This window comes from Silene latifolia, chromosome 4 (assembly GCF_048544455.1).
Source record: "Silene latifolia isolate original U9 population chromosome 4, ASM4854445v1, whole genome shotgun sequence".
Lineage (NCBI taxonomy): Eukaryota > Viridiplantae > Streptophyta > Magnoliopsida > Caryophyllales > Caryophyllaceae > Silene > Silene latifolia.
In genome coordinates this window covers 2032490-2050479 of record NC_133529.1, presented here as the reverse complement: position 1 = coordinate 2050479, position 17990 = coordinate 2032490, and the positions used below count along the sequence as shown (strand labels likewise).

Genomic DNA, 17990 nt, shown 5'->3' with positions numbered 1-17990 from the left:
CTCTGGGCTCCTCCGGCGTCTTGACAGGGCCAGCTTCTTCCAGTGCTCCATTCAAGTCCCTTGGAGTCACATTCTGGGCCCTGGTCTCCTGGACGGGTTCCGCCGCTCTTGTCGGTGTGACAGTGTGAGCCGACGTACTGACAATTAGGTCCAGGAGTAGCTTTAGCTTCGCCGCATCGACCACACGTCCCATGATGGTGACCTGGCTGGCGGGCGGCGGCGTATCTGGTATTATTGGCATCCCGTACTCCGGTTGAATTACTCCGGTGGAGGGCTGCGCGACTCCAGAACTGTGGATGGCATTATCTTGGCAGAATTCGGTTTCGTCAGTCACGAATACCTCTTGTTGTTTCGACATCTTCTTAGCTTTTTGGGTGGGTTTTTGTTTTGTTTTTTTTTTGTTTGGGAATGAATGTGACTAGCTTCTAGTATCTTTTCCCACAGACGGCGCCAATTGTTCCGGGTGTAATTCCAGAGCAGTTATTTGTCACCACCCGTGCTTGTAGAATGACGTCTTTTGTGGCAACAACTTACCTCTCTAAGTTACTGACTTGAGCGTCGGAGTGAGTTCGCTCGGCCCAAAGCCGAGCCCTCAGTTTGCTTATTGTTTCAGGAGACCGCAAGGAGGAATTCACAAAAGACGTCATTCTACAAGCACGGGTGGTGACAAATAACTGCTCTGGAATTACACCCGGAACAATTATCTTACTAATAAGCTAATAAGCTAACTAATTTAGATCCCGCGCAATGAATGCGCGGTATTTATAAAGTTACTAATATAGATCTCGTGCAATATATGCATGTTATTTATAGAGTTTTACTTGTTAGTGTATTATTTATAGAATTTAAATTGACAATTTATTTATTTTTCATGTTTCTCCTTAATGTATTTTGATTAGAGAAATAAATAAAAGTTTAAATCGTAAGAAGTAATAAAATGAGTATTTTTTTTTGTTATTTTACCGAGAAATTAATGATGTTAATTTTCAAATATTTACTAATATAACATAATTTTTAGCTACAAATTTTTATCATAAAAAGTCAATAAATTTTAACAAATATTTACTAATACCATATTTTTTAGCTGCAACTTCTTATCATAAAAAGTTAATAATTTTTATCAATAAGTTCTTTAAAAAAAAAATTTCTTTATCCTAAAAAGATCGGAGATAAATTTGTGCAAAATGTGATATATTAAATGTTATAAATATTTAAATAAAAAAGATTATATCCATTTATAACTTATCATGTCTCACATATATTATACGCTACAAATAACAAGCACTATTCTAGGAAATATTTTTAGGCGGGAAAAGTTGGAGTTTCACCTATTCGTTTAGTAAATAGGGGATGGAGTTTATTCGCGTTATTTAATATGAATATATAATCCAAACTATTGGATAAAATAATGCCCTCCTCGTCGTATACTAGACCTGGCAAACAGATTGGGTCGTGTCGGGTTCGTGTTCGTGTCACATATAAACGGGTCACAAACCCTTCAACCCAAACCCGACCCATTTAAATATCGTGTCGTGTTCGTGTCGACCCACTTACATAAATGGGTCATCAAGCCTCAACCCTAACCCATTAATTTCGTGTCGGGTTCGTGTCGTGTTTTCGTGTCATGTCCATATTTAGAAAGTTTAAGTATATTTATGTGATGGAAGATCAAGAAAAATTAGGATTAACTTAGTAAATAGGTCATTCATGTCAGGTTCGTGTTTAGAGAGCTCAACCCAAATCCAACCCAATTAAATATCGTTTCGTGTTCGTGTCGACCCAATTAAATGGGTCGTTAAGTCTCAACTCAAACCCGTTAATTTCGTGTCGGGTTCGTGTCGTGTTTTCGTGTCGTGTCATTAATTGCCACCTCTATCGTATACCACCACACTTAGGCCATTCTTAACCGATAAAATTGGATAAAGTATCAAGTAAGACTCTGTTTGTTAAAATTAGCTGAAAAGGTAGCTAAAACTTGAAAATGTACCTAAAACTTGAAAAGTTAACTGATAAGGTAATTGAAAACTGGGAGCTGATAAGATAACTAATTATATAAAAAATATTTGGCAAACCAGCTGAAAAGGTATCTGATTTTTGGTAAAATGACGTACGTAAAAGGTTATAATAATTATTTAACATTATAGATTGAAGAGTAAAACATGGAAAATAACTTATTTCAGATACTGAAATCTCAAATGCTACTCTAGATTGCATTTTATTTCATGTAGCTTATTTAGACAAATAAGCTATTTGTCAAACACTTGCACAAAAATTAGCTTAAATTTTCGACAAATAAGCTACTTTGGTCAAATAAGCTACCTAAAATGTCATGTCAAATAAAGCCTAAATCTCGTTTTTTGATATAAGATTATACCTTATCGCAACACTAATTACAATCAATGCAATGTAACATCTTACCTTCCACAATAACTCCATTAATTAAATTCGCAATTATGAATTATTGTAGGATTTATACATTTATAGTATGTACATATATGTGATATACTCAAAAACAAAATTACAAAGTGAGAATGAATTCCAATAAACCTTTTACACTCAAACGCATATATTGTATATTATATTTAAACTTTTTTACGACATTGAAATATCCTCACTCTATTAATTAGTAAATGAAAGTAATGTACATGGACACGTGGTTAATATATATGGATTATAATAATGAAACTTATTCGATTATCATAATGAATAGTTCTTTTTTTTACAGTGGTGAAAAGATGTATTACATAACGTTCAAACTCTCTGAGCCCATAATACATCCAATATTTAAAATTATGGGATATTCTGCATGGTACCCCTCAACATTTCGACTTTCTACGTGGTACCCCTACACTTTTTAAAATATACATGGTACCCCTAATTGTTGTCATTATCACTAAATGTACCCCTAAACTTTATTTTCCGTCAATTAAACTCAGTTTAGGCGTTAAGTGATTACTTGGACGCGTCACCAAGCTTGTCATTTATCATTCCATGATATAAGGACTCTATTAGACTCAATATCCATCTTTGGACGTGATAATTTGGCATAGGATCAATAAATTTTTCGTCAAAATTTTTTTAGCCCCTATATATCAATAAATATTAGGATCGAGATGAATATTGAGCCTAATAGAGTCCATATGTCATGGGATAATAAATGACAAGCTTGGTTACGTGCCCAAGTAATCACTTAACGCCTAAAACTGAGTTTAATTGACGGAAAATAAAGTTTAGGGGTGTACTTAGTAATAATGACAACAATTAGGGGTACCATGTGTGTTTTAAAAAGTGTATGGGTACCATGTAAAAAGTCAAAAAGTTGAGGGATACCATATAGAATATCTCTAAAATTAAAACAACATCAGTAATACAAACTAATGAAACTAAGGTAGTATGGAGTAAAACGAAATTATTGACAACGAGCGATTGAACCAGCTCCACCATCACAACTGACTTCCAGATACGCCGATCCATATATACAAATCGTCGGGTGACAATAACAAGGTGTACTTACACTCTTGCGAAAAGAACGTAGAAAGAAAAGGTGAAAAGTAAGACGACGAAGTCTGGCATCGGTGAAGATACCTCTCCTACACCTTTGAGATCGAACCCTTTGATCATAAGACCAACAAACCAAAAAAAACCTAGCATGTATATAGATGAGAACAAGAACAACCCCTCGGCCAAACTCTGATCCACAAATTCCAAAAGGCACCGACATTGATTCCAAGACGGAAACAAACCCCAAATGGTAGAGTGACAGGACACCCTAGACCACTGAAGGAAAGTCCTTCTCAAGGAGATCTTTGTTGATGAACATAATAAGCAAATTAAACAGACAAAAACAAACAGGACACTTATAACCAATAACATGGAATATAATAGGAAAATAACCACCCCAACCAACCTATCCAACACTATAATTCGTCCCATATTGATACCACCAAGTCAGACCAACACACCAAACAAGAATGAGCCCGTGTCAATAACAGATGAAAGAGTCTCCTTCAAGTCAATAATATCAAATCATAACCTCCCACAATAGTCCCATGCTGATACACGAAACACAAGAGAACAAACATCCGGAAAACCCCAAAGCTGGCCCCAAACGAAACTCAAAATAAAAACCGACACAAAGGGACATGCAAAACCCGATCCCTACAAAGCTACCTAATTCACCAACCGACACCTCCCAGAACCACTGCCAAACATGCAACCAGACCAAACAAAAAGGCAACACTAACATACACAATTGGTAAAGGAAATGAGACCGATAGGTGGGGGATGGGGGATCACCATATCGAACCCAAATCACGATCACATAGGACAACAATGTGACAGAAGGATGAGCTATACTCATCGACACAGACAAAACAAGACCAACAAAGCCAACCCATAGGTGGGGAGAATGAGGGGATCACTCCTGAGATGGAAACCAAAAGATGATGACAAGACAAGGACACGGGGTAGGGGGAACACCAAAGGGTAGGGACATGTAAGACCACCAAGAACCGAGATGAGAAACGTTACCGACAAAAGGGAAGACCATGTAACTACAATAAACCAAACATCTACCGATCGGACAAGGGAAGATAAAGAAGGACGGAATTATGATCTGATCGGCGACGACGTCGGAGAAAGAAACCCATCCAATGAAGACAACCGGAAATCATAATGTTAGGGATTTAATCAAGAGGTAAAAGTACGATCTCCGGAGATGGGCCAAAGCGTGGCCACATCTCCGGAGAGGCGGTATGTTTATAAGAGGGTGTAGAGGTGTAGACGGCTAGTGGTGGAACAAGACGGAATTTTTTTGGGTCTTTTTTTTTTTTTAAGAAATAGTTTTTAGAGAGGAAGTTTAGAGAGAGAACAAGCTTCTGGGTGTTGAACGTTATGAAAAACTCCCTCCTAGTCGCTCATTTTTTCCCCTTTTATTTGGCACAAGAAATAAAGAAACGATTTTAGATCACACAAAACACTCTCCCCCGTATGTAAATAAATTTAGACCAAACAAACCTTTCCAAAAAAAAAGAAATAGGGAAGAAAATCTGACTACCATGAAAAAGGAAAGAGAGAAAAATAAAAGAGGGAAGAAATGAGTGACAAAGGCGAGTAGCTAAATTGTGTCGCTAAACATATAAATTAAAATTTCAAGTTTCTATTTTATATTGTCAAGTATTTATTTGAAACGTGCCAAGAATTTAGGTTGCAATGAAATGATATACTCCCTCCTATTCACCATTTTCTTCCCTGTTTCCTTATTCGGATTATTCGGGTTTTTTTCCCTATTTCCTTTTTTGGTTGATTTGTGTGGTCCAAATTAAATTACATGTGGGGTAGTGTGTTTTGTGTGATCCAAAATCGGTTTCTTATTCCTTATGCAAAAAGGAAAGGGGAAGAATATAGTGAATAAGAGGAAGTATATATGTAGCATTGTACACACACAATTTTGTTTAGGTGGACAAGTGAATAGATTTTGTAATGTTATAACTTATACACAAATTCTCATTTGTAACGGTCGATATTCGTCATAAGCTTGTGACGGGTTATATAATACTTTTTGGGTAGTTAAGACAAACCATTTGTAATTTCCTAGACACTCTTATTTACTCAAGTGAGTGATATTTGACCTGTCACAAGAGAGACTTATTGAACTTATAAGGGATGCGTGAAAAGACAAACAAAGAATGATAAAGAAACAAAACGGATAGATTTACGTGGCTTACTAAGGGTGCGTTAGCTACGTTCACAGAACAAAACAGAAGAGAATTTTATTGATGTTGAGGAGTTTTCATATTACAGATTCACACAGTATGATAAACATAACTGATAGGATGAGACTTAGAGAGTTTATATAATACTCTCTAAGACTTCATACAAAATGACCTAATATGGCACATGATATAACCCTAGCCTAATACAGAGACCCCATCTTAGTCGTTTGAAGCGGCAATAACTAAAATTCCATCAATAAAACTTTAAGGTTTCGTTTGAATTCCCCAAAAAAATGAAGTCCCAAATATGAATGTATAAGTGTAGTATACTTTAAGGTTTCATTTGAATTTCATCAATAAAACTTGAAAATTTAATACCTAAAATTGGAGGCTCGATTCCCACACCCGTATTGTTGAACGGGCCTTAAACATTCCTGACAGCGACTAACAGATTCAAGGCATAGATCAACGTGTAATTTGACCCATTATTATACTTTAGTGGCTTGTTCTTTTAATGCCTTTAAATGACTCGTGTATGTATATCACGAACTCTGTTAAGATTGATGGCTTTTATGTGAAAGTATGTCACCATATTAGGTCAATTGTTTCAAATGTTGTGTTTGAATTACGTGCTTTGTTTGTTTGTTCATGGTGGATTGTATCCATCTTCTAATTAATGAATACTACTAGCATTTTATCATTATGTTGGTACAATATTGGTGAAGTCCTATGATGATCACAAGTAAAATACTGTATTGCATAGTCTTAATTATCTCGACTTTGTAATTTGCTTGCTCGAGTTGTTGAAAAGGCCAGGTATTTGTTACCCCTTTTCTATTTGATGTTGCTTATGTATGATTCAACTTAGTTTTTGAAACACTTTACATGAGTTTATAAGTTATTGATTGCACAAAGTTTGAGTTTTAGTAACTTGTTTGAACATGTATGTAGAGGTGGTCAACGTGGCGGGCTAGTTCGGTCTAGCCCAATACATCGGGCCAATTTTTGGTGGCCCGCAACCAGACGTGGCTCAGCCCGTCCTTGGACCCGAGCTGGCTCTGTGTCACTGCTTCTTTAACCCAGCGCGGATCAAGCCTGTTAACCTAGTCCAAAAAAGGTTGTTAGATGCATGGGCCCGAAGTCCCGAACCACGTTAGCTTTAACACTAACTAAACCTTACTCGGGCCTAGTTTTTTCTAGCCCAACCCGATGCAGCTCCCACTTAGTGTCGTGTTCGTGGCCGATCCTATGAGTCTGACCCGAGCCGGTGGCGACCCCTCCAAGTGTATAGTACTAATTTCATAAACGTATTGCTGCTTTATAAGATGCGGACTCACTATTATGTGATTGAAAATGTTAGATGATGAAATGTGTGATGTCATAAATCACAAAACTACAACCAATATATTTAAGAAATAATGTTTCAAAGTTGAAAGTTTAAAAGCGGACTAACTAAATAAGAAAGAGTGAAGTTAAAAAATGGATCTCGATATCCCACGTGTTAAACAAGTTATTTGAAGAAGAGTGGTCTCGTTATAGTGTAATCAACGAAATATACACAATGCCAGTAATTTGCATGTACCATATAAACATAAAGCGAGAAAAATAATCATAAAATCTCGATGTTTTCATGGATCCATGTTTGAATTGGAAGTTTTCACGAGACTATAGGAGATATAAAGCTTCATTGCTATACAAATTCATGTTCATTACATATAGACACAATGCATATATATAATTATAATATTATAATTTACGAAACCTAAAGTCAAATTAACTCTGACGTAAAACTGCATTCCTAACATTTCAAATATAGTTAGTAGCATTATAAATCATGTACTCCATGTAATTGGTTATTACTAAAGCCACTATAAGCAAAACCAGCAAAATTATCAATCACCTTACATAAGCTTATCAACGTGTTCATCTTCACTCATCTTTCACCGCCTATCCCGACAACCAAATCAACTCCGATTCTCACAATTCTCGTTCCATCACACTCCTCACTAACCCTACAACCATCCCAAATACCAAACTCAACTCAAACCCACACACATCCACCTCAATCCCACCAAAACCACAACAAACACACACAAAACCCTATTTCCGACCACCGTCCCTCCCGACTCAAATATCTCCCAATCCGCTCCACCTCACCTAACCCCGAACCCCACATCTCGAACCTCACGTAATCCCGGTCACAACAAACCAAACCTCATCGCAAACCCGCAACCCAATATCAAAACATTCCCATATCAATCAACCCAAGAAACACATCTTAACACAACCAACACTCCAAATCCAACTATTCTTTCTTCCACTCCCCCAACAATCCTCCTCCCTATCCGATCTAAACCGTAGATATAAATCTAATCCAACGCTCACAAATCTCCCATTTTCCAATAAACTCCATAATCCGTGTCAATATTATTTCAACCAATCACAGCTCTTCTTTTAGATTCTTCACTACGTACATTTACTCCACTATTTAAACCTGCATTTGTTTATCATTTTTCTTCACCAAAACATAAAATCCCCAAATCAATTTCTTTTTCAAATACCTAATTTCTATTTTCCAGCTAGTTTACTAAATTAAGCTTTAGTTCGAAGGTGAAACAATGGCGGCAATTGAAGAAACGATTCCGGTGACGATCGAGCAAGAAGTTGTTTCAGCTCCGGCAACTGAAGTATCGCCGGCGAAGGAGGAAGCCGCCGGAGATGCCGGAAAGGTCGCGAAGAAGACGAAGGAAGCGAAACCTAAGAAAGTTTCAGTGAAGAAAGTTAGGAGTCTTCCTGCTCATCCTCCTTACTTTGAGGTAGATTCTTGTAGTTTTGATCTTACTAATTAATTTCACTTGATTTTGTATGTGATTAATCGAATTATACTTCTTCTGATTTGATTATATGAAAATTTTCGATGTTTTTTCGTTTGATTTTGATTAAATTTTACGAGTTTTTGTTTAATTGTTCTTAATTAGATGTAATTCTGGATATTTTGATGATTTTTACTATGTTTTTTACGATTGATTTTAAATTGTTGCTGACGTAATTTTAATGGCGGAAATTCAGATGATTACGGAAGCATTGACGACATTGAAGGAGAGGAACGGATCAAGTCAACAAGCGCTCCAGAAATTCATCGAAGAGAATCACAAGAACCTTCCGCCAAACTTCAGGAAGCTTCTTCTCGGTAACTTACGTAAGCTTGTTGCTTCCGGCAAGCTCGTCAAGATCAAGAACTCCTTCAAGCTTCCTTCGGTTCGTTCCGCCTCGAAACCTGCTGTTGTCAAGGCTAAGCCAGCTGTCGTTAAGGCGAAGAAAGCTGCAGTGAAGCCGAAGAAAGCAGTTCCAACTGTAGCGAAGCCGAAGAAAGCTGTTGCCGCTGTAACTGCCAAGGCGAAGCCGAAGAAAGCTGCTGCTGCTGTAACTGCCAAGGCAAAGACCAAGGCGGCTACAAAAGCGAAGGTTACTGCTGCGGTTGCGAAGCCAAAGGTCGCCGGAACTAAGCGAAAGGCGGCTGCGGTTGTTGTGAAGCCGAAGGAGAAGGCAGCTAAGGTTGCTAAGACTGCTGCCAAGTCAACTCCATCTAAGAAGGCGGCTCCGGTGTCTAAGGTTGCTAAGGTGGCTAAAGCAGCCGCTCCGAAGAGCGTGAAACCGAAGAGTGTGAAGAGTGTGAAGTCACCGGCGAAGAGAGCTATGCCTAGGAGAGGGAGGAAGTAAAAGAGATGATGAATGTCTAGGGTTTGGTTGTTGATGTTGGAAGGAAGGATAGGGGTGTACATTTTTCGATCTGGTTTCGGAATTTCGAAGTTTTAATTCGTAGTTGTAATGTGGTGTTGTATTGATCTTAGTTTCTAGGCTGAGATTAGTATCAATGTATAAGTATTAATCAAGTTATGAGATATAATATAATTCTAGGGTTTCACTCTCCATTTGTCTGATTATCCCTGTCTTTCTCGATCTCCTTCTTTGCTGCATTCTCTGTTTCGAATTCACTGCACCAAAGCGTTTGATTAAACTCGTTGCTTCAATTCAATCTGTATGTATCCTCCTGTTATTTTTGTTACAATTCATTGAGATTTTGTATGTAAGCATGTGTTCTAATACTTAATTGCTGGCTTTTTCAGAGGAGTTAGATGGAGGCATTGATTAGACGATCACTATCTAAATACGATTGTGGTAAGGCGATTCCCTTTCATCTTGTTATGTTTGGTGTTGGCATTACTGAAATTGGTGATTCCATTTAGATATGTAACATGATGTTACCGGTGCTCGAATATTGTGGTATACTTTATGTTTTAGGAACGCCTATGTAACTATGTTAACTACCTATAATAGTTGATTGTACTCAGTTCATTGGTTTCATGTCGTTGATGTTGTGTGATACTTGTATATCTCTTAATGTTATCTGTTAGGTGAGTGTTGAAGATGGTTGTTCATTGGGTTAGCCTTGTTGATGTGTGATACTCGTATATCTCTTCATGTTATTTGTACCGGCAGTGTCTTAAGTTTGTTGTATTTTTGTATGTTTACGTGTTTGTAAATTTGGAATCAAGAAGTTTAGAGAATTTGAGATTTAGAGCTAAGAAACCTGCTGATAATGCTGTACACAAATCTTCACATTAATTAAGCTTTCCATTGTTGGTTGTGGTCTCTGGAAGGTTTATCTGCAGTTCCATTTACTTGTTGGAGTGTTTATTTCTTTTAAATTCAGCAATTCCTCGCTCACTTCTTCATATGGCTGTATAACACGAAGAAGGCAACTAGTTCTGTCCTAATGGGCAATCGTATTTTGTTTGTTGCATGTCACATTCGTTTGTTTCTTTCAATGTTCGTTTCCCTTCTCTAATCAACTTCGTCCTGTCTCAGTTCCATCTGATTAAAAAATCGTGCTTCCGTTCATATAATGACTTGTCAAAATCACCATTACCTTTCATAGGCATTAAACTTTAATGTGAAGGTGTTTATGTCTTCGACGCTTCACATTAACTGAGCACTGTTTTATTGAAGTAGTTTGTATGCTTATTAATCAAGTATTTTCTTTTTGTTCATAGGTCCTTATGTTTTGCAGGAGGCTGTTTACAAGTTGTGCAGGCTATGTTTGAATTACAGCAACAAGATTTGGGAGAAGGTAGTTACCCATTCATGATTACTCTGGTATTTTGTTATTCTTTGGTTTATATTAAGATTCTGATTTGTTTGTCTGGTTTTCTCAGTCTTTGTGATTTCGATTTTTATTTAAAAGTTTGTGATGCTGTACCCTGAACCAAAAAGGTTATTCCCTAGAAACTTAGTACTGAATTTTGAAAAATTAGAATCATTTGGAAAATTAGAATCAATGCTAAAGCTGAAGTTTTAAGAATATTGACATCTGAGCTTAGCTTGAGTCCATTGTCCGTTATCACAATTCACAAGTAAAGCTTGTCTTTCTGCCTCCTACAATTTCGTCCAATCGCACTAGGAAAGCACGCTACTAAACATGCGTTATTAATCTAGACACCTCTTCAAAGGGTGTTACAGCTGTTAAATCTAAATCTAGTCAGGTTGTGCTTGATATACATTACACTTCTAATAGTGCTTCGCCTAATAGGTTCCATGGTTAATGGTTTAATTGCAGAAAGAGGAGCTCAAGGCAGTCACATTTTGCATCCTTTAGGAAAACTGCTCTCATATGTTGAATTGTGAAACGCTGTAAGCCTCTGGTATCATTTTGATCCTTCAATTCTCATGATTGAATATTTAAGTTCCTGTTGCACGTTCACCCTTGAAGGTGATGTAACAATGTCTTTCCAAGTAGAGCCATCTTGGCATGCTGGGTTAGGGCTCGTGTAAAGTTCATAAATGTTGTCTGCGTTTTCATTTAACGCTCCCACCATCTTCAAACACTTGTACTCTTCGGGGTCAATAAGTAAGGTTTTTTCTCTGTCTTTCCACCCTATCAACTTCAGAAAAACAAAGGTGTTAGTCTTGATCTGCTCCCCCTTCTGCTCCCACTCTCGTGAGACTGGCTCATATAACTGGGTCCGACTGGACCAAACAGGTTTGGCCCGACAAAGGTCATATTACCCTTTCCGAAAATGACACAACCTGGCCCAATTGTCTTGATAATTATATTCACCCAGATAGATTACTTAACATACTTGCTATCTGAAATTTAGACTGCAAGATATGTCTTTACTTCTGTCTAAAGTAAACTTGGTTAAAGTTGTTTAGTTGTTGCATTTTCAAAGTTGCCAGATATACAAGCATCATACACACTCACACACATGGAGTATTATATTAATATGCTCCAATGGTTTGCAGCTGTGGTTTTAGCTGGAAAAGAATTTATTCATAGTTTTGGATCATGGTGATTATAAGAAAGTGACGTTACCTTTGGCGGACCTTCCAGAGCATTTGTGCAATATAACCGCGCTTGGTCTACTAGTTGGCAATAGGTGTTAAAAGCATTTGCAAATCTTTTGTGAGATTTTAATTGTGATCTTACCCTAACACCTCTTCTGCAATAGATTGCCCTCCTGCATTGGGAAAATGTTCATCCATATTACTTGGCATATATTAGTCCTGATAAGTGATAAGTATTCTGCTTGTGCACCGTAAAGCAAAAATGATGACTAGAAGTACAGAGCGATGATACATCTCTGCTAACAATGTAATAAACAATACTATAGAGCCTAATAGTCAATCATATCATAGATCTTTAGCATTATAAGTACATTTAGTTAAGCGTTTTGCATTTTTTGTTTTTTTGTTTTACTGGCATTCTAGAGATGTTTCTTACTCTCTTATAACCTGGAGGATTCTCAGTGTTCCTGCCATATATTTATCTTTCTCTCTCCACATTTTCGGAAATTAATTCTCTTCTCTTGCATATATAAGCAGACTTCCACTTTTTAGGAGTGATTTATTTGATGATGTGTGTGCCTAAAAATTTAGTGATAGTAACTGAGTGTTCTTTTGTTTCCATTTCCAATGGAGCCAATACTCATTATTCTTTTGTTATGATTTATGGAGTAAAGCAAAATAGCTTGCTAAATTGGCTGTATGTCTTTTTATTGTGCAAGTCTGGCCATTCAATGTGATTCTTGACGTAATTTTCATTATGGGTCATTCGAGAACAGCCTTTATGTTGCTAACTCAGGATGCTTATATCAGGCCTCCTACCAGTTTTGCAGGAGTCCTTGAGTTACTTGAATATTATTGTGTTCCTGGTTGGTGATCACTCTTTCTGTCTTTCTAGAGTATCATAACACATGATGGGAAAGGATATTCTTACCTTATCCCTCTAATCACGGATAAATAGGCATCACATACGACCCCCACCAGCTCTATTCTGTAGGGTCTTCTTTTCTTGGTTGTTGCTTGCTCTTCATCTCTATCTTCTACTTGTTCCCAGTAATTTTCAATAACCGTACCATCAGGAGCCACCTGATATCCAGGTCCCATGCGGTACCGTTTACGATGAACATTCCTAGCCATGGTTATGGTCTGCACAACAAAAGGTAGCCAAGAGAGGGTGCCATCCATGATAACATCACGTCCCTCATTCAGTGCCGTAACAAGTACTGACGATGCTGCGTCTGTAGATGATTGATGGACCTATTTGAAATAGAATCTTATAAGATTCTTGTTGTAAGAATCTAGTATACTCTTTTTTTTTTTTGATTGAATCTAGTATACTCTTAACAGATAAATTAAGAAATACTCCCTCCGACTCAACTGGTTCTTTACGTTTGTTTTTTTAATTTCGTGAGAGGGATTTTGGAAAAAAAAAATGTAAAGAACCAGTTGAGTCCTAGGTAAGTAGGTAGTAACAAGGTTGATGGTGGTGGTTGCCTAGTGTAGTGTGTGTAGCAGCCTAGCAGGTAGTCAAAATTTCAAAAGCTTGTCTCGCTAGATCTAGACTTCATACTTGATGCACAAAGTTAACACTAATGATGTTGTGGACTTGTGGCTTGTGGGAGCTCAAGTGGGAAATCGCCAGAGTACCAACCATGAGGGTGGAGTTTAGGATTCTTATGCACCCCAATTTGTTGATCAGTGAGAATTGATCTGTTGCCTTGTGGCCTTGTGGGACTACCTTTTTGCTTTTTCCCTCCCTGAGTGCCAAAAATGTGCAATATGGAATTGAAGGTTGTGTCTCATATTGTCAGGTGCAAATCTATTATGTAGTGCAAAAATTTGAAGGACGAGCGCCATGTCATGTGTAATAGTAGGTTCTCCTGAATTACTCCAGTATGCTAGATAAGTAAGCTCCTGATTTCTAGCAGTTTGGTTCTCATTAATTACTGTCTTTTTAGTCTTTTAGTCATTCGATGCAATTTTACAGACATTTTTCATTATTGGTGTGCTGGGAACAGCCTTTCGTCAGCTCAGGGTAAGAGCATGCATATCTGATCTCCCCTTTATACCGCCATTCATAGGAGAGTTTGAGGGCACATAGTCTAGGTGTCACCTCAAGAGTAGTGTCCTCTAATTCTTAGGTCAATGACAGATATATGGCGGGAGGAAGAGTGGAAGATACAATTACCAGTTCTGCTGTGTGGACTGCATCATGATGGCACCGTGAGCTAAGAGCCCTATAAATGACATCCGATTCTTTAAAAGCATCTGCTTCTATTACCACTGCCTGCCCTGATGCTTCTTGCCAAAATGGTCTGCATGGGTTACCAACATCATGAGGTCAGTTAAAACTGTGTTGATGCTCATTTTAGCCCCAAGTGTAGTAACTTTAAAACTGTGTCGATGCTCATTTTAGCCCCAAGTGTAGTAACTTTAAAACTCTGAAAGTATGATGTATGTGTTTCAAAAGATTTTGTTCAACTTCGAGTACCACATGGTGGGAGCATTCTCGTTTTTCGTCATTTTCAAAACAGTGTACTGAATTTGATTGATAACTATCATCTGTCCTTTTTCTTCTCTCATGGATTAAGGCATTAAGCGTTCACTTATCAGAAGTTATTTAGATTGTAGATTTGATTCTGCTGTTCATTGGCAGTAGAAGTGCTGTGTAAAGTGGTTTGTTCATGTTTTTTTCGTTGATAAGTGATTAAACACAATCCATCTTGTTCCTTGACTTTTTGATGCTAGGTAAATGAATAATCTACAAGGGTCATGCATAAAAAGAGGAGTGCGTCTTACTCTATGAGGATGTCTTTAAGGACAGTGCTCTTCCCAGCTCCCATTCCGCCACCCATGAAGAGGAGTACAGGGCTTCTGTCCTTGAATGCGACCGGGGCCATTACATCAGTGCATTCAGACTCATCAATCTCTGGCTTAGGTTGAGCCAGCCCTATTGCTTTCATCTCTTCAACCAATGTGGTAAATACTCTGGCTACCTTCAAATTTTTGGTTACCCTTTCAAATCTTTGCTCCCTGATCTCATTATATCACAGGAGAAAAGAAAATCAATTATTTGTCTTTGGAAATTATAAATTAGCAAATCGCGATTTATTTTCTTTATGGGTCATCTGAAAACATCTTCATTCCGTTTACAACACGGGTAAGATTACATACATGATACATCCGACACCTCTGACTCGCCATAAATGGGAATCTCAGTGTCATTGAGGTGATGATGGTGAATTCCTCTCCATTTCTTGGTTCCTCCAAGAAATGGATGATCCGCTTCTCATCAACCGACTACAAGTAATTATAGATGTCATCTAAGGGTCGCAATGTTACCTTCTAAAATCAATAAGAATGCGAAAGGACTTATCCTATTGTAGCTAATTAGACCCTTAGATAACACCTAGAATTTAATGAGTTCCATTGACGAGAAACAGAATATCCATTATCTTCACGTAAATGGAAAGGATCCTTGCTTGTTTGTAACATACCTTGATGCCGCAAGCAAAATATTCTTGAGCTTCTTCTTAGGCTCAGGTTCTGGTCCTAACAGCACCTAAAACACACACCAATCCAGGATTAACATCCTCTCAAATAATTTAACATCTCTTTTCTGAACTATATCTATTCTGTTTAAATTATCTGGATTATGATTAGCACCTGTGTAAGTGCAATGTCTGCGCAACTCCAATGGAAGGCAAAGTAACTGAGTATACAACGTTCAAATTCTTCGACAAGCTTGATGAAAAGTGAATCTCCATCTGGCTCGTTGGAGAAGAAAGCGTATATATTTTCCTCACATCCCTCTCTTTTGTTTATGTAATCAGATGCTAATTTGCAGATCTGTGGGCATTGTCTTCTGTCAGAAAATCCCAGCTGCCTCGCTGTTTATATACAAAAAATAATTTCGCACAGGTTTGTTAGTTGTTTCTCTATTTTATGCACATTTACGAGTCATTGAACCTACAAAATAATTTCGTTGAAATTGGTCTAAATTGTAGAAGATTATTAAATTACCTACATAATGGGCAAAACGTTCAAGTTTTACCCTTTTGGAGCTATCAAACTTTATCTTAGGGACGAGTTTTTGATTCCGAACATTGCGTTGTTGATAAAACGATATCATACCAGCAATTATCAAGCCAACGGTGGCAACAATGAGGATTTGGGCGATGGCGATTGTGCCATAACATTGTCGTTCGTCTGACAGATTAGGCTTAATGGGAAGGGTATCATTTATGCAGGTTGTGATCAGTGTGAATATTTCCATTGAAAAAGAAAATGCATTGCAAGACGAAACGAGTATAAGGATGAGGTGAAACAATATATTTGATGTATTCTGTTATGGAAATTTGTTTGGAGAGGACGTTTACGTTGCTGCATTTCTGTGAATGATAGGCCAAGGGACAAAATTGTTGGATTTGAGATGATTAGTGGAAAAGATCACTCTTTGCCATCCAATTAATTATACTCCGTAATTTGTCTCAAAGATAAATAAATAAATTAAATTATACTTTGTAATTCTTTTGGGGTTAAATGTTCTTTTAGATGTGTGACAAGTGTGTTGTTTCTGTTATTTTTTCGACATTTTGTTTATTTTTCTGATATTATTTTGGATTTATTATTTGTTAATGGGTAATCATATTTTCAGGGGCGACTTTGCTCCACGGGAAGTAATGTCGGCAAGTAATATTGACCGAGATTGGCGAGAGAGGACCCCCGAGTCATGACGTTTATCCTCCACCTTGCTTTTATGCTAGCGAATGGGAGGCCAACTTCTCCGAGGCCAGCAGTCGACATGTAAGATAAAATGTAATGGTAGGGTAATCTGGTCAATTAATAAGTAATGCGTGCATGAACCCGTACAATATGAATCATGCCTACCTTGTAACTTAGGAAGAGACCGTTTTTTCGAAGTTTTTTTACTTAAAAAATACAATTGGTCTCCCTTGTGACGGGTTACCATTTGTGACGGATATTTTGTGAGATAAAATGGTAACAAAATGGGTTAGTGGAGAAAGGGGACCACATGAATAGTGTTGCAGAGAGAGAAAAAGTGGGTACATTGTGAGGTAAAATGGTATCCGTCTTCAGCTTGTGACGGATATGTCATGTCTTCAATGAGAATTTGTGTAAAAAATAAGACATCCCTGATGGCGTTATGTAATTTGGTGCTTGTTAATTATGCAATAACCATTCGCCTTTTTATGATCCATTTGGTGCTTGTTAATTATGCAATAACCGTCTCAGTAGTCATTTTCAACTCCCTTTCTTGATTAAACTTTTTGTTATTGATTAAGAGTATTTTTTAACGATAGTTGGAGTAATCTCCTTCAGAATACTAAAGATAACTTAATGTTTAGACAACTAGACACCTCCCTTGAATTTTTCATTCACAAGAGTTAAAAATCTGAGCCCTGAAAAATTGTTTAAAAGATGAAAGCTCTTATAACTCACACCAACCGACTGACTTCGGCAACAATACCAAAGTGATCTAGAAATCACATTTGAAATAAACAAATTCTCATTTGTGATGACACTATTTCGTCACAAGTTGGTGACCTCTCAAGTGGGAGGCAGTGGCGTAGCCACATATATGGTTGTGGGATCTTGAGATCCCACAGCTTTTCGACAATTAACGTTTTTTATCATAAAATTTGTCCGTTTTGAAAATTCTCTGTCTTTAAGACCTTGTAATAACAAAATGATTAACAATTACATTAAAATAGACCCCACAGGTAAAAGATTCTGGCTCCGCCACTGGTGAGAGGCCGGCGAAAAGCTGTGAGAGATCACAAGCTTGTGACCGTCACAAACAAGACGGTCCGTTTGAAATATGAAATCCAACAAGTCATTTATTCCATTGAACAACCATGATATGAGATGACAAGATTTTCAGAATTCTTTGGTACAAAGTGTACGATGAAT

At 37.5% G+C, this 17990-nt stretch overlaps 2 protein-coding genes and 1 long non-coding RNA gene across 3 annotated transcripts; 2 read left to right on the top strand and 1 right to left on the bottom strand.

The window, feature by feature from the left end:
- Window positions 1–8123: 8123 nt before the first annotated feature.
- On the top strand, window positions 8124–9644 carry LOC141652516 (uncharacterized). Its single transcript, XM_074460031.1, has 2 exons — window positions 8124–8530; window positions 8784–9644. Exons 1-2 carry the CDS (start codon window positions 8333–8335, stop codon window positions 9432–9434), a joined length of 849 nt encoding a protein of 282 aa, XP_074316132.1. The 5' UTR covers window positions 8124–8332; the 3' UTR covers window positions 9435–9644.
- A 121-nt stretch (window positions 9645–9765) lies between these two features.
- LOC141652517 (uncharacterized) lies at window positions 9766–17317 on the top strand. Its single transcript, XR_012547215.1, has 7 exons — window positions 9766–9893; window positions 10769–10845; window positions 11332–14439; window positions 14485–15035; window positions 15904–15977; window positions 16714–17004; window positions 17207–17317. It is a non-coding gene; the product is annotated as an uncharacterized LOC141652517 (long non-coding RNA).
- Window positions 11026–16706, bottom strand: LOC141652514 (calmodulin calcium-dependent NAD kinase). The gene is made up of 8 exons (XM_074460030.1): window positions 16080–16706; window positions 15723–15946; window positions 15554–15618; window positions 14856–15089; window positions 14245–14371; window positions 12991–13313; window positions 12088–12232; window positions 11026–11656 (listed from the first exon to the last, which is right to left on the bottom strand). Exons 1-8 carry the CDS (start codon window positions 16330–16332, stop codon window positions 11420–11422), a joined length of 1608 nt encoding a protein of 535 aa, XP_074316131.1. The 5' UTR covers window positions 16333–16706; the 3' UTR covers window positions 11026–11419.
- Window positions 17318–17990: the final 673 nt, after the last annotated feature.

Excerpts from the sequence above, each read along its gene's own strand:
- LOC141652516 (XM_074460031.1), top strand. The coding sequence starts at position 8,333 with ATGGCGGCAATTGAAGAAACGATTCCGGTGACGATCGAGCAAGAAGTT. Across the intron at positions 8,531-8,783 it reads CTCATCCTCCTTACTTTGAG|ATGATTACGGAAGCATTGAC; the intron begins GTAGATTCTTGT and ends GCGGAAATTCAG.
- LOC141652514 (XM_074460030.1), bottom strand. The coding sequence starts at position 16,332 with ATGGAAATATTCACACTGATCACAACCTGCATAAATGATACCCTTCCC. Across the intron at positions 15,619-15,722 it reads CAGACATTGCACTTACACAG|GTGCTGTTAGGACCAGAACC; the intron begins GTGCTAATCATA and ends TGTGTGTTTTAG. Across the intron at positions 11,657-12,087 it reads CTCTGGAAGGTCCGCCAAAG|TTGATAGGGTGGAAAGACAG; the intron begins GTAACGTCACTT and ends GTTTTTCTGAAG.